This window comes from Sorex araneus, chromosome 1 (assembly GCF_027595985.1).
Source record: "Sorex araneus isolate mSorAra2 chromosome 1, mSorAra2.pri, whole genome shotgun sequence".
Lineage (NCBI taxonomy): Eukaryota > Metazoa > Chordata > Mammalia > Eulipotyphla > Soricidae > Sorex > Sorex araneus.
The window spans coordinates 122253494-122270717 of NC_073302.1; the positions used below are offsets into that span (position 1 = coordinate 122253494).

The 17224-nt window shown below is 41.9% G+C and overlaps 1 protein-coding gene across 1 annotated transcript in view; it reads right to left on the reverse strand.

Annotated features, from left to right (window-relative positions):
- AGXT2 (alanine--glyoxylate aminotransferase 2) overlaps nucleotides 1-17224 on the reverse strand; it is a 57532-nt gene that overhangs the window by 26097 nt on the left and 14211 nt on the right. The window contains exons 3-7 of the mRNA XM_055147169.1: nucleotides 15539-15723; nucleotides 11836-11959; nucleotides 8047-8141; nucleotides 3504-3597; nucleotides 2547-2640 (exon numbers count right to left, since the gene is read on the reverse strand). Of these exons, the coding sequence (XP_055003144.1) occupies nucleotides 2547-2640; nucleotides 3504-3597; nucleotides 8047-8141; nucleotides 11836-11959; nucleotides 15539-15723 (592 nt within the window). The remainder of the gene's footprint in view (nucleotides 1-2546; nucleotides 2641-3503; nucleotides 3598-8046; nucleotides 8142-11835; nucleotides 11960-15538; nucleotides 15724-17224) is intronic.

The following is a 17224-nucleotide window of genomic DNA, read 5'->3' on the forward strand; positions in this document are numbered from 1 at the left end:
GGCCAGGGGGTGGTAAGCAGATGCTCTCCAAGCAACGGAACTGGGATAGAAGTGTTTTCATGGTAGCTGACTGCAGCAGAACAAGGAATCGAGAAAGAACAGTACTTCTCAAGTACCTTGCATGAGAATGACACAACCAGTAACAGGTGTAGGGACTCTGAGGCCATTTGTGGGAGTTGAGAGGGGTGGGGGCTGGGGCAGCCAGTACCAGCCACGTAAACCACCCCTTTGGAGCTGGATCCAGAACCCCTTTGGAGGTCTTTTAGCACAGCCCCAAGACAGTTAGGGGATGGGGGAGGTCTGGAAAGGGGTTGTGTGGCCCCACCAGCTTCCCCCCAAACCAGTGCCAGGTCTGAACTCTGTATAGTTTTCAAAATCTTGATCAAACAGTGAAGAGACATTAAAAAGCACTGTAGCATCCCCAATATCTTTCCCGCCCCTCCATTCACTACTGCTTCCATCTGAACTTCAGGCCTGGCAGTGAACACTGGGAAAGAATTCCTGCAGGAGGTGGTGGAGAAAGATACAAAATCCACCACACAAACGTCTATATCAGACTCTGCATCAAAATCCTCCACACAAACATCTACATCAGACTCTGCATCAAAATCCACCACACAAATATCTATGCTAGACTATATCAAAATTCACCACACAAACATCTGCATCAAACATCTACACCCACCACAAAATGGGTGTGCCTCCGCCAACAGGGTAAGTGATGATGGAATTTTGGGATAAAAACACTTGCCAAGATGAACATCTGCTCATGTCCCGTGAACAAACTCAAAAGAAACTGGGAACTGGCATCATCTCTATTCAAGATATTTTCTACCTTTGGAGACATTTGTAAACATACATAAATACATCTTTTCACAACAAAAATCAAACACTTCTCAGGTCCTTAAATGCTAGAGAGGGACAAAGTCCTTTTGCTAATATGGTTTTGTTAATAGTTATGGTATAAGTCTTGGATCTCAAAGACATGAGTCAAGAAAACTGGTGATTTAAGATACTCCAAAGACGATGGTGCAGCGGAGGAGAAATTTATGTCTGCCACTAGCATTTCACCTCCAGACACCTCTCAAGAGATGAAATCCCAGTGAGGCAAGCTGGTTTAAAGCAGAGGTCTCAAAACAAGAGGATGTATGGAAGAGAGAGAGAGGGCGCCATGGTAGGAAGGAGCCATGGTAGGAAGGAAGGGAGTGCCAAATCTTGCTTCTGCCTCATCTTTCAGTTTGCAGTCAGATCAAAGCCTAGAAGGTGCATTATCCCCCTCAGACACCCCCACCCCCCAACCAATGTCAGTTACTGATGCCATATACAGAAAAACAAAAACAGCTAAGTGTCTACTTAGCATTGCCATTATATGCCTTTTTCTATAAGGAGCTCTTTTCTCATCTCAGAAAGCCTGTTTTTCACTGTCCTCAGTCTTGGCCAACAGGGAGTGTTTGTAAGGTTGGGTTGGTCCCAATGGGGTGTCAGTGTGAGATGTGGGAAGTTGGGAGCACTGCTTTGGAATGAAAAGACTGGGGTCAGATCCTGACAACTCTTCAGACCCTTAGGTGTGGACTCCATTTTCCTCATCAGGAAAGAACCTGAGCAGGGGAGAGCCTGAATGAAAGTTTTAAACTTCCTGATGGGTTTTCAAGCCTGTGACCATGACTTTTTGTTCCAGTGCTGAGGCTTTTATCTCCCAAACTCCATTTGCGCCATTATCCCATCTAAAATTTCAGATGAATATAAATTCTCTTCCTTTTAACTGATTTTTATGATTTCCATTTGCATTCTTCTGCTCAACCCAGAGCCTCCTGCGATTCCATTAAAGATCTTTGGGCTGGAGCATTTATTCTTTCCTTCAGAACTACTTAAGAACAGATTTTCACAGGATCCTAAACCTTGATGAGACATAGGAGGTGGCATTCACTGATGTGCAAAAACCACATCAATTGTCTATGCCTCCTCTCCCTCCTGTTAAGAATAGATAATGAATGCAAATAAAAATGTGATTGATAAAGAGAAACCTGCCTCTTGAGAAATGCCTTTCAAATTTTGCAAGATATGTCAGCAGCCTTCAGGAATGGTGTATGTTTTGAAAGATGCTCTCATTTTGGCTGGCATTCTGAGTTTCCATGGGGAGAGTTTCTTGACTAGAATCTTGAGATTTCTGAAAGGTATTCTCTGCCTTCTGCCTTCCTTTCCTTGGGAATTGTAAAGAATCCCTTCAATTCCAAATTGAGAGCAGTGTTATTGCTAATAGAGCTGACAGCTTCTTTAACTAAGCACCACGTGAGTGTCTGGTTTTAGTTTTAGCATCATAGTGCTTTTCCTTATAGCCAGATGGAGGTATCGGGGCGACAGTGGTAGGGGGCATGAACTATGAGCTATGTTGATTCAAATTCTGGGTCGTTTCTACTTTTCTTTCCCTTTCCAGCTCTCAAACTTTTTGACTCAGGAATAGATCTTCCTTTCTGTAAATTCCTGTCTTCCGCCACTGCTGCCTCCACCCCGCCCTTCCTTGTACCTCCCTCTCTTCCCAGCTGGACCTGGTGTACAGCTGCACTTCCTTATGGTTTGCACAGGAGAATCTCGACAGTGGCTTCCTCCCCAGGGGCCACGGAAAACATCTGGGCACATTGTCTGCAAATGACAAAAGAGGAGTTTGGCAAAACCTGAACACAAGGTAATTATTTGGGGGAGCGTATGGTTCCAATCAAGAAAGAGGGTTTCTTTCTTTTTTTTTTCAGTCACGTGAAATTACAAAGTTATTCTCATTGGCTTTCAGTCATACATGTTTCAATGGACACTGATCCCTTCACCAGTGTCCACTTTCCTCTACGGATGCCCCCCTCTGTGCACTCTCTCCCTGCCCCTTCCCATTTGCTTCCCACCCATCACTCTCTTATATGAGAGACACTTTCTGTTTTGATACAGAGAGTCCTTCCTTACTATTCTTACTATTCTTTGACTTGAAATGAAAACATAATATTCTGCCTTGAACAAGTCATTTTTTCTTAGAAATCAGGTGGGCACTCTGCAAAGGAAACTGGTTTCAATCTTAGTCCAGAAACAATTTGCTCAAGGGTTTGGCAGATAAAGCCATTTGAAAGAGTAAGGATAATTAGATGTCTAATTCTGGTACTGAAAAGGTGGGTGCAGTAAGTGAAAACAGAAGGTGAGCAGAAGGATGACTATATAGCAATCGTATGTATTCAGGGCTCTAAGAACTAATTTCAATGCATTCATTTTCTATTTACTTGGCTTTATTTAAAAGCAAAAACAAATTTAAAGAAATCCCTGATATTAGTTATTACTCAGACCGAGAAGGCCATTCCGAGAAACATATCCCTCAAATGGTCTTCAATTTGATGAAGTCAAATTGAATCACTAATTAAAGGTAGACTTTCTAATAATTTTTAAACTGTGTACTTGGAAAATTGGATTAATGATTCCACAATCCCAGCATCCTTGAGAGGAGTAAAACAGAAAGTCTCAATACTTACGGATTTACAGCCCTGCCCACTGGGGAGTTCTGTCTTGAAAGGCCCAACGTTTGTTAAGCCAAGGGTGTAAGGGCTGCAGCCATGGTAAGCTCCTCTGCAGAGAAAAAGCAGTAGAGGAAAGGGGGTTAGTTCATTTGTCTATGATTCTGTGGTTGGCTGAGTAGGATGAAAGAGAAAGTCTGTGAGGGCAATGGAAGTGTACATGAACAAAGGGCCATTCAATGTCTCTAATCGCTAACACATCCAAGCCTAGGTCTAGCAAAGACATTTTCCACTGGTGTCATAGAGCTGAAATTGTGAAAGGAACTTTGGAGAGCATCTGGCCAGAAACTCTGACCTTAGTACCCGTCTTTTTGTTTATGCTAAGTAGCGACAGTAATCAATTCTAACACATCAGAAATGCCTTGGTTAATACCAGCCTTCATTCTCTGCACAATAACTGAATTTTGAAAGTAGGTATAGGTATATACATGATAACCTTTCAATATCTGAATTGCAAACCATAACGCCAAAATGAGAGAGAGAGAGGAGGTTCCTGCCATAGAGGCAGGTGGGGGTGGCGAGAAGTGGTTTGTGGGGGTGGGAGGGAAACTGGGGACACCGGTGCTGGGAAATTACACTGGTGGAAGCATGGGTGCTGGAAATGGGTGCTGGGACATTGTATGACTGAAACCCAGTAATGAACAGCTTTGTAATGCTCTATCTCACGGTGATTCAATAAAATTAAATAAAATATTAGAAAAAATGCCAGTCTTCAGACCCCTGGAGAAACAAATGTTTCTTTCTTGTACTCAGTAGCAGTTCATCACTGGGGACTTGTCTAAGTGCATTTTAAACCACTTTATTCGCATTTAAGAAATATAGATTTTTTTAAAAGTAGAGTGTGTTATCCTAATCACCAATGTTGGCTTCAGATGAGCCTTGACAATTTCCTAAATCGAAATCACTGTGGAACGAGGATTCAGGACTATTGAGATTGCAGAGAATGGTCGTTTATCTTGACAGGAGAGACATAAGCAAGTGTTGAGTTCCAGCAAACACCATGACAATTTGAACAGATCAGTTCTCATCTCATCAGTTCTCATGTATTCTGCAGTTTTTGTTGAGGTAAAACGTCAATCGTGATTATTTATTCTTATTCTAAGGCAATGCCATATTTCTTCCATAGCATTTCCTCCTAGAAAAACTCCCCGTGTGTTGTATATGGAATGTGAAGTGTGGGGCTGTGATGCAGTCAATAAATCTAGTGGAAATTGAATCTTCTTTTGGTTTTAGATAAATTATAACCAGCAAAGTGGAAAAAAAGAAAATTCTTTTATTCTATCTAGTTTTATTATAACACTGCTCTCTTTTATGTAAATTTATGAGTCTGCTTAACTATGACAACATAAAATTACCCATGAGAGCAACATCAAGCAAAATTCTTGTCATCTTCTTCTTTTTCTTTTTCTAATTGAGTCACCATGAGAAACACAGATACAAAGCTATTGGTGCCGGGGTTTCAGTCATAAAATGTTTCAACACCCCTCCCTCCACCAGTGTACATGTCTCACCACCAATGATCCCAGTTTCCCTCCCCACCCTCCATTTGTCCCTGTCACGTGCTAGTGTAGCCCAGTGATATCTACTTGCTCCAGGAATGGGAAGAGCCTCAAACCATTTGTTCAGTTTTTATTTATTTATTTATTTATTTATTGCTTTTGGGGTCACACCCGATGATGCACAGGGGTTACTCCTGGCTCTGCACTCAGGAATTACTCCTGGCGATGCTCAGGGGACCATATGGGATGCTGGGAATTGAACCCGGGTTGGCTGTGTGCAAGGCAAACGCCCTACCTGCTGTGCTATAGCTCCAGCCCCCTATGGTGTACCATTTTAGACACCCAGGACCTCTTCTTATTCTTTTACCTGGGGTTGTCGTCTAGAAGGAGAGAAGCTTCTTGAAGAAGCAGACTATGACTGGAATATTCTAGGGTAATGTTCTTCCCTCTGCCTTAGAGCCCTAAGCATCTAGCACAGGGCCTGGTACTGAGCAGGTGTTCTGGAAAGGCCAAAGTGGAGGGAATCGGATGCTTGCTTTGCTCACGGCCGACCCTGATTCAATCCCTGGCACTGCACATGGTTCTCTGAGCACTGACAGGAGTAGCCCTGGAACACGGAATCGGGAGTAGCTTCTGAGCACCATTTGGTATGGCCCAAAAATAACAGAAAATTTAAAAAACTCACAGAAATAAACCAAAGCTTCTCAGGCTAATATAAGAAGTAGATTCTTTTTTTTAGATTTGTTCAGTTTTGATGAAGTCTGACCATCTCGTAGGTGGGCGGCCACACGGTCTTTTGACGTCCTGTGGAATCCAGTCAGTAACAGCTCTAGCCCAATGGTCATCTCTGAATTGCATTATGTGTCCAGCCCATCTGATTTTTGATGCCTTGGCAAACGAGACAGCATCCCTGATTCTTGACCATTGACAGAGGTCGGAACTCCGGATTCCTTCTCTCACTTGAATGAAACGTGATACTCCAAGCATAGCTCTTTCGATTCCTCTTTGGGATACCCAAAATAATAGCATTCTCATCCTGTTTTCATAGGGCCCAGGTCTCTTGAGGCATATGTTAATTTAGGAAGAACGCTGGAATCAAAAAGATGTGACACCCAAGGACAGTAGATACAAAGGCCAGGAGGATTGCCCCATAGCTGGAAGACTACTTCATGAGCAGATGGGAGAAGGCAGATGGAATAGAGAAGGGATCACTAAGAAAATGATGGCTGGAGGAGCCAGTTGGGATGGGAGATGTATGCTGAAAGTAGATAATGGACCAAACATGATGACCTCTCAGTGTCTGTGTTGCAAGCTATAATGCCCAAAAGTAGAGAGAGAATATGGGGAATATTGTCTGCTATAGAGGCAGGGGGAGGGTGGAAAAGGGGGGATATACCCGGGATATTGGTAGTGGGTAATGTGCACTGGTGAAGGGATTGATCATTGTGAGATTGTAACCCAAACATGAAAGCTTGTAACTATCTCACGGTGATTCAATAAAATTAAGAAACAAACAACAACAACAACAACAACAACAACAACAAAAACAAAAAACAAAACAAAACAAGCAAAAAGATGTGCCCAGAGCTGGAGGTTCTTCGTCCTCTTAACCACTTCTTTGATACTCTTGAAGGCATTCCACGTTCCACATTCCTTGTTTTGTTAGTCTTGTTATCTTGTCTTGTCTCATTATCATGTATGTCTTCTTTTGTCTTTAAAGCTCATCTATTTATCAAAGGTTTACAATTCATCTTTTATTGATTTAATTTTTTTTGATGGGGTCACACCTGGCAGTGCACAGGGGCTACTTCTGGTTCTGTGATCAGGAATTACTCTTGCGGGGCTTGGGAGGGCCATAAAGGATGACAGGGATAGAACCTGAGTCAGTTGTGTGCAAGGCAAATGCCCTACCTGGTGTGCTACTGCTCCAACCCCTACAATCCATCTCTTAAATGATTGATTTTCAGAAGCTGCTCAAAGAGGGGCCAGAGCGATAGTGCAGCAGGGAGGGCATTTGCCTTCCATGCGGCCAGCCTGGGTTGGATCCCCAGCATTCCGTATGGTCCCCTGAGCACTGCCAGGAGTAATTCCTGAGTGCAAAGCCAGGAGTAACTCCTGAGCATCACTGGTTGTTACCCAAAAAGCCAAAAAAAAAGTTCCTCAAAGAAACAGAATCATACAAGTTTCAATATCTATCTCTGAACTTAAAGAGAGGATAAATGGTTCAGTTGGTGCCACGAACTAAGCAGATTTGTCCTAATCACAAGTAGAGATTAAAAGATGTCATAGCATAAAGTCAGCAGACTCAGGGGTGGGGAAAAAATAAAGTCAGCAGACTCTATGGGCATAGACTAGAACACATCATTTGGCTTGTATCATAGTCAATATTGTTCTTCAAGTTCCCAAGTTGTCAAGTGGCCTCTTTAATCTCATTGAAGATTTCTGACATTCAAGGATTCCATGCTGTTTGTTGCCATTAGTTGAAAGCCCCTTCTTTGGATCAGGACATTTGGCTGAGAAACCCATTCACAGGAATTCCAAAAAAAACTTTAATATACCTATATAATATATATACCTAATATATCTATCTATCTATATATGTATCTACATATACATATGTATATATAGATATACACCCTTAATATATATACACACATGTGTATATACATATATATACACACACATACACACTACATCTCTATATTTTTCTAGGTTGGGCCACTCTTAGTGATACTCCTAGTTCTGTACTTAAGAATTTCTCTTGGTGGTGCTCATGGGACCATGTGGGATGCCAGGGATTGTTCTCAGGCCAGCCATGTGCTACACTATCGCTCTGGTCCAAGGATTCCATAACATTCTTATGAGTGATTCTGCTCTTAGGCCTACAATGAGAAAAATGTCCCTGGGAAAGGCTCATTTTCTCTCCAAGCTGTATTCACAATTCATAAGAGTATTGGTGTAAGCTAACATGACCAAAAGCGAATCCTCCCAGGTGTGCTTACCTGAAGGAAATGATGTCTGTGTTATTTGTGTGTGCTCTGGCCATCATCATGGCCAGGTCATTGGCTTCCGAGCCACTGTTTACCAAGAAAATAACCTGAAGGGAAAAGAAAGACACATGACCTCAGTCTTCATTTTATTAATGCTCAGTTAATGCCAGTCTGCTGTGTGTTCTAAACTCTGGTTATTAAGGGAAATGCCTTAAGACCAGCAGCCCCAACATTTAATGAGTTTGCTAATTTGCTAATTAAAACAAAACAAAACAACATTACAGCACCACACCTTCCACCAAAGTGTCTGCTTTCCTCCACTACTGTATCATTAAAACCAGTTTTTCAAGACTCATGAAAGGAGTTTCTTTAAAGGACCGGACAAACTTGCCAATTCATGAAATTGAGTATGATACTCACAGTGCTATTTTTGCCTCTTACTTGATTAAGGGAGGTTATTGAGTCTTAGCTTGCTAAGGAAATTTATATATTTTAAAAACTAATGCCTTATTTATATTGAATGCACTATGTCTGATCAAGTATTTAAAATATTCATAGAGATTTTATTATAATATTTTACTTATTAATGCACACATTTAAATCGTATAATAATATTTTACAATAAAAAGCCAATATTCCCTTTCTTAGGATGAAATACTTTCATACTTTTATAGGACTATTCATATTTCTATTTTAAATCCTAATTTTCTTCACTTTCTTTTATCCTACTAAATTTTACACTTGCAGGATTTGCATATTACATTTAAACTTTAAAATGTATCAGCACGGAATTATTCATAATATTAATAAAAAACATCTTATAACCTCTAAAATAGGATGCAGTTTTCTAAAAATAATTTTTAATCAACCTATCATTGATTTATAATTTTGTGGAATTTCAGAACATTAACTCTATTCATTTCGATGTGTGTAGGTGTCACCACCTCCACCAAAAGAAGAGAGAGTGAGACCTCTTTCCCATATATGAGAAACATAGTGAAGAAATGACAAATGGCCAAAATCATCAGAACTGAAGATCTTGTCTATACATCTGCGCTCGCCAGGGAGAACAGGGGCTGAGAGGACAAACCCCTGTGTGGTGTCTTTTCATTCTGGTCATCATTTCCTTTGGAGTCTTAGAAGAGACTTAGTTTTATGAAATCTTATTTGTTTGTCTTTGCTTCTGTTTGCTTGGTCAATGGTATCTAATCATTGAAGATACCTCTAGATTTAATGTCATGAAGTATCTACCTATGGCATGTGCTTTTTTTTTTGATTTTTGGGTCACACCCAGCAATGCACAGGGGTTACTCCTGACTCTGCACTCAGGAATTACTCCTGGCAGTGTGCTCAGGGGACCATATGGGATGCTGGGAATCGAACCCGGGTCGACTGTGTGCAAGGCAAACGCCCTACCCACTGTGCTATTGCTCCAGCCCCCCTATTATGTGTGCTTTACTCTGTTATATTTAGTATTTTTCCTCAATATAATATCCAGAGTCATGTCTGATAAAGAGATTTTAATCCATTTTGATATGACTATCGTGTATGGTGTTAGAAAGAGTTCAGAGTTTTGCATCTGACTGACCAGTTTTCCCAGTACCTTTGTTGAAGAGGCTTTCCTTGCGCCACTTCACACTTTTTGTTTCTTTATCAAAGATTGACTGTTTATATGCCTAAGGAACTGTCTCTATTCTATTCCATTAGTCAGAGAGTTTATACTGATGTTAGAACTGCACAGTTATTATTGCTACAACTTTATAGTGTAGTTTAAGGGTGGAAAAAGAGAAGCCTTCTAATTTGACAATTCTTTATTGAGTCTTACATATACAGAAATAACTAAGAGACTGTACCAGTTGGGAAGTATGCAAAAATCTTTTTATTTGATGCTGTACAAAATTAGGATGGGGATAGTCTCCGAAGGCACCCCATGATTAGTAATTTTGTGGATCTGGAGATTGTATCCCTTGACTGCAGAACAAAAGTCATCTCATATGATTCTGACAGGAGGGTCAGAGCACATCCCACTGTCCTAGAAAATTCCAGCTTGATTGTTAGATGTATGTTGAAATAGCAAGCCAACAAATGGAGAAATGAAAGATAAATTATTCTGGTAAAAATGGGAAAAAACAAAGGGATTGGCTGGTTGAGTTCCCAGCATTCTACTAGGGAGACATATGCCTGAAATTTAATACAGAGTACAACTGGATCATGTAAAGCTACTAAGATAAATATTGATATGTAGGGAAGGGGGCTGGAGCGATAGCACAGTGGGTAGGGCGCTTGTCTTGCACGCGGCCAACCCGGATTTGATTCCTTCATCCCTCTGGGAGAGCCCATAAAGCTATTGAGAGTATCTCGCCCACACAGCAGAGCCTGGCAAGCTACCCATGGCATATTCGATATGCCCACAACAGTAACAATAAGTCTCACAATGGAGACATTAGTGGTGCCTGCTCAGGCAAATTGATGAGCAATGGGATGACAGTGATACAGTGATACAGGGGAAGGGGACATAGCTCAAAGGACTATAGTGTGTATCTTGCATGTTTGAGTCTCCAACTTTGATCACGAACATTGCGTGGTCCCCATGTACCGCAGAGAATAGCCCTTAGCCCTTAGTGGTCTCCAGCACCACATACAACATGGGCCCTAATATTTAGCCATCCAACCTGATTGGCTGAGTATCAGAAGGGGCGATCCAAGATCCCCTAAATATACTTGGGGGTTACCCTGAAAATATTGATAGAAAAATATTATTATAAGTAACATCTTTTATTCATGCCTTTGTAGCATGTGAAATGCTTTTGACATCCTTGCCTCCATCTTTGCATAAACATGCCTGGTCTGAGCGTAGGTTGCAACTTTTCCAATTTCCTTTCTTTTTTTCATAGTGCATGAATAGTGTATCTAGATAATATAGAAAAGTCAAAAGCTTAATTCACACTAGACACTGGGTCACTGTTTTAATTACTACATATGTGTATGGTGTATGTGTATATACATATGCATATATCTGAAAGTTTTCTTTAAAACCCTACATGAAAACCTTGACCTACATCTTACCCTCTCAATTCAGTTTAGCAACTCAAACGTTTCAGATGCAGGAAAGTGTCCCATTTAGCAAAACTAAGTGGATTTGGAATAGAGTAAACGGCATATTAATTTTATAAAAACATGGCTCTGCTCTTGGTACAAAGATGTGGCAGTGACTTTGCAGAAAGGCCTAGATAAAAATCTCTTGAGAAATACAGAGGACAATGTCAGGAGAGTTAGAACTCCTGCTTAAATAGATTATACAAAAGAACTTGGTGGTGAAGGCTTGGAGGTAGTGAAATTAACATGGGTTTGTTTCACAGGACTGGAGCGATAGCACAGAGGGTAGGGTGTTTGCCTTGCACTCGGCCGACCTGGGTTCGATTCCTCCGACCCTCTTGGAGAGCCCGGCAAACTACTGAGAGTATCCCGCCCTCAAGGCAGAGCCTGGCAAGCTATGTATGGCATATTCAATATGCCAAAAACAGTAACCACAAGTCTCACAATGGAGATGCTACTGGTGCCCGCTCAAGCAAATCAATGAACAATGGGACGATAGTGCTACAGTGCTTATTTCACAGGCAATCCCAAGATTGCTGGACTCTCAGGGAAGATGCTTTTTCCTGGGTCGCTTTTATGTACAGTTACCAGCTTCCTATTTCCGATGTTCAATGCACTGACCAATTTCCTTACTCATTTTCTTGTTTCATCAGTTGCCTTCCTGGGATCAGGAGAGGTCTGTCTCTTTGGGTCAGACCACCTTACCTTTAGGGGCTCAGGAAGAAGTGCTGCAAGCTTCTCTGCATATTCGTGGATGGGAGCATTGAGGAAGACAGCACTTGTGTGCCACAGGCGGCCAAGCTGCTGTTGGGCCACTATGTTGACCTTCCTGGACAAACAGTAGAGCAGAGTTACCCCCACCATACACACAGACCATGTCCCTCCCCCATTGACTGGCAAGCGGGCGAGATTCCAAAGGCCATTGCATCCATACCAGAGAAAACTTCTCTAGCCACAGAGGGTGTCCTGTAATGGGAGGTGTTGTTGGCAAAGACAACACATTTCTCCCCATGAGAAGTGTTCAAAGGGAGATAAAATGATTGCTAACACTTTTATAAAATGAATTATAGAAAGGAATTTGGTCTTAGAATCAAATGATAGGGGTAAGGCTGGGAGTTTTCTTCATTTATTCTTCTGAAGAGCTAGAGATAAACCAGGTGCATGGATGAAAATCAATTCTCTGTCAAAGGTAATCCAAGTATGTTGGCCTTAGAAATTTAGAGGTCACTGATTATATACACACACATATTTGTATGAATGATTATATGTTTACATACATATATATGTGTGTAATTCCCACAGACAGCAGTCTCCTAGCCTTCTCTTGTCATGCTGGAGGCCACAATGTTCTCCTAAATGGCCTCATCATTACCAGGCTTTCTGCTACTTTCTAACTGTCATGTGAGTCCTTGATTTGTGTTGCTGAACAGAGCTTCTGTTACATATTACCACCATTAAGTAAGCGACTGATATATCATGCTATTCTACAATGTATTCTGTTAAGACATTGATCATAGGAGAGCTTCATTAGAACAGCCTCTTGAGGAAACAAATTTGGGGAAATGTTTAAATTTCCCTCATGGGGAGAAATTATCCATTCGATGTTTAGGTACAAAGAAATCCTGTAGTAAAAAAAAACTCTGTTGGATCTGATATTTCTCCAAATGACTTCACTACCAAGATTAATTTTTGTGATGGTTATTAGTAGTAAACAGAATATGTGAATAGAAATAGAACTGCAGGGAGTTATTATGTATTATGGTAGGTTGGTAAGGTATGAAGGCTAATAAAAAGAGTTGGGTTAGACCATGAAAAATGCAGTCAGGGAAGAAGCAGAGAGGGGAGAAGAGGTGGGGTTGATTCTACAGGAGTAATAAGAAGGGATGAAGAAGTATAGGGAGAAGAGCCGAGCACTGAGGGAAAAGCCCAGTTATTTCAGATTTAGGGGATCATGGGGGGTGGGGGAGGGAACAAAGTTTAAGAAAAAGATCAAAAGAACTGTGTGCTAAGAACAGGTAAAAAGTACAGTAGAAATGATGTCTGTACCTATATATTTATTGCAGCACTGTTCACAATAGCCAAAATCTGGAAACAACTCGAGTGCCCTAAAACAGATGACTGGTTAAAGAAACTTTGGTACATCTACACAATGGAATACTATGCAGCTGTTAGGAGAAATGAAGCCATGAAATTTGCTTATAAATGGATAAACATGGAGAGTATCATGCTAAATGAAATGAGTCAAAAAGATAGGGGCAGACATAGAAGGACTGCACTCATTTGTGGAGTATAAAATAACATCACATGAGGCTAACACCTAAGGATAGTAGATACAAAGGCCAGGAGGATTTCCCCATACCTGGAAGACTGCTTCATGAGCGGAAGGGAGAATGCAGATGGAATAGAAAAGGGATCACTAAGAAAATGATGGCTGGAGGAATCAGTTGGGATGGGAGATGCATGCCGAAAGTAGATAATGGACCAAACATGATGACCTCTCAGTGTCTGTGTTGCAAGATATAATGCCCAAAAGTAGAGAGAGAGAGTATGGGGAATATTGTCTGCCATAGAGGCATGGGGAGGGTGGGAAAGGGGGGTTTACCCGGGATATTGGTGGTGGGGAATGTGCACTGGTGGAGGGATGGGTGTTTAATCATTGTGAGATTGTAACCCAAACATGAAATCTTGTAATAATCTCATGGTGATTCAATAAAATTTAAAAAAATTAAAAAAAGAACAACATGATAACCTCTCAGTACTGGTATTATTGCAAACCATAATGCCCCAAGGAGGAGTGGGGAGAGAGAGAGAGAGACAGAGAGAGAGACAGAGACAGAGGGAAGGAGAGAGAGAGGGAGTGAGAGACAGAGAGACAGAGGTAGAGCGAGTGAGAGAGAGAGAGGAAAAGTGCCTGTTATAGAGACAGATACAGGCTGTGAAGAAGGTGGCAGGAGGTAAATTGGGAACATTGGTGGTGGGAGATGTACACTGGTGAAGGGATGGGTGTTGGAACAATGTATGACTGAAACCTGATCATGATCAGCTTTGTAACTCATGGTGATTCAATACTAAAAGAGAAGACTCACGCAATCTAGATGTATATCTAAAGATACCAGAAAGATTATCAATAAAAGGAAGCCAGAGTACACAGAAGGTGAGAATGAATAAGACTTAGAGCACAAATCAAAATACAAAAACTACAAATCACTAAAATAAATCAGTGAAAACCAATGCAAAAAGATCCAGAGACATGCAAGGCTCTGAAAGCCAGTGAGAGGATTCTAGTATCAGGGACAATACTGAATGTTATTGAGAGGGTTCAAGGGGCTGTTGACACTTTTCCTCTAGTTCATTTTTCTCTTCTTTCTTGTGTGTTTGTCCTGTGTTTTGAATCACATCTGGAATGCATTTCGAAGGCATGGCAGGACCTCTCACGAACTAGCGCTTTTCAAAACAGGAAAGGAAAGGAGAAGTGATGAAAGGAAAGGGAAGGGTAGGACTCCAATAGACAACTCACAGACCAGCTGGCAGGCCTCCTGAACTGCCCCAAACTTTGCTTGAGGCAAAGACCCTGTGACTTGACTTTGAAGGGACCACACCAATTTAGCTTTCATAGACTTGCTCCCTAAGTTTTATTCACTTAATGTGGCTTTCACTGTTGGATTCCTTTCTTTGGGGCTGGACAGAGGGTCACACCCAGTGTTTCTTAGGGCTCTCTCCTGGCTCTGTGTTTAAGGATCACACTTGGCAGTGCTCAGGGGACCATATCTGGTACCAGGGATTGAAGGGGGTCAGCCACATGCCAGGTCAGCCTTAACCTAACCAGTGTTAGGTTCTTAAAGGCAAGCACAACGAGATTTTAAAATGAGATGACTGTACTTAAACCAAAAAGACCACAGAGGTAGCTGCTGGGGGTATCTGTGTGTATATTAATACTTAGGGCTGTAGGGAACTCCCAGGACAACAGAGCCACACACTTCCAACGTACATTTCAAGGCATGATTTCACTGTTCCCTTTCCTTTCCTCATTCAGTGCTCAAAATTGATGAGGAAAGTCCTTCCTCTAGAATTTCTTGTCCTTCATGCCCTGTGTTCTCTGAGTCCTGTTTGCCTCTGTGCATCCCCTCCCTTTGGAATGTTGTTACTGGTGAGGAGAAAACACACAACAATGTTCCAGACACGTGGCATGCTGCATGTGCAACAAGAATGACTAAGTATTTCATCGTCCAGAAAAACAAAAGTATAATTTCTCTGAGTCAGGAAATAGCAATGAGTCTGTTGGCCAAAGATTTGAATGTACCTAAGGAAAAAGAGTTCTTCACCAGAACTCTGAATCATGAACATGATTCTTAGCTTTATTTTCTGGACGGAAGCCCATCACCCTCAGCCCTCAAATTAGGATACTCACGGGTGGCAGTGACCAACACTGACAGTGACGATCCCTGAGAAGAAATCCAGATATCGGTTTCCCTCATGATCAAACAGCCACTTCATGTGGCCCTGGTGGAGCAACAAGGGCTTCGGGAAGTACGTGGTGTGCACTGGGGTGAGGTGATGCTCGTGGATGTCCAGGATGCGGTTATAGTCAAGAGACTGTGGACAGGCAAGAGTGAAGAACTTAACATCCTCCTTCTTCTGAGCTCTGTGAAATTTACCAGATCCACAGCAGGGCAAAATCTCAGTGCCTCCCTTCTATCCTAAGGAGCACCCAGAGTTTCACAAAGGGGATGAGCTTGCCTCATGCCCCCCTGGCAGGACACCAAAGACGTGTTATTAGGTATGTGGTCCTTCGGTTGCTTTCTAGACCAAATTGAAAGACTTTGGATGAAAATGTTCTGCCTCTCAATGGAACACTTGGATATGAGTTGATCTTCACTATGAACAAAGGGTTTTGGGGGCTGAAGAGATAGCACAGTGGGTAAGGTGCTTGTCTTGCATGCAGCCATCCCCAATTGGATCCCTGGCAACCCTTATGGTTCCCTGTCCTGATTTCCCCTGGGTGTGGCCCAAAGACAAAAAATAATGTAGCACTGTCATCCCGTTGTTCATCAATTTGCTTGAGTGGGCACCAGTAATATCTCCGTTGTGAGACTTGTTGTTACTGTTTTTGGTATATTGAATACACCACTGGTAGCTTGCCAGGCTCTGCCATGTGGGCAGGATACTCTCGGTGGTAGCTTGCTGGGTTCTCTGAGAGGGACAGAGGAATCGAACCCAGGTTGGCCGCGTGCAAGGCAAATACCCCACCCGCTATGCTATTGCTCCAGCCACAAAAAATATTTTTTTTAATTTTTTGAACAAAAGGAATTTGAAATTAAATGTCTCAAGTAATAAGACCCATCCCTGCCTCTGTTTTGGCTGAAGCTTCTTGGAAAGTTATATGTAAAAAAATTCTGGCATTTGTTCATGTCTTGATCAAACTTCCCTCCCATTATTCTCTTCCTTGTGCCCCCACCCCCTGACTGTGCATTAACTCTATAGTTTCTTACCTATGAGTATCATATGAAACAAAGTAGTTGGGAAGAGGGGAGACAAGGAGAAGGGCAAAGAGAAGAGATGTGACAATCTATGTTAGTTTGAAAGCAAATGATATTTGTATTACTTTTGAAAGAGACTGAGGAAGGTCAGATTATTCAAAACCACATGAAATAGCCGAAACAACAATGTTTTGTTTGTTTTTGGGTCACATCTGGCCGAGCTCAGGGTTCTTCCAAACTCTGGGGCTCTTGGTGGTGCTTGGGGGACCATGTGGTACTGGGAGACCGAACCTGGGCCTTCTGCATGCAAAGCATGCACACCCATTGAGCTATCTCCTCAGCCCCCAACAAGAACATTTTTAAAAGCCAGCGTGTGCCAAAACATTTGTGATTACACAGCTACACATGAAGGTATTTACAATAGAGGTGTGTATTGTAAATCTCTATTGTTATGTCTCTGTCTTGTACTGTTTGTCTCTTGGTTGCTCTCACACATCTACACCCCAGTTCATTCAACAGTATTAAAGGACTAAAAAGATCCAGAGGCTTCCAAGAACCCACAGGACAAACCAGCAACAGCTTAGGGACAAGCGTGGACAGGTGTACATTTTCTCTGG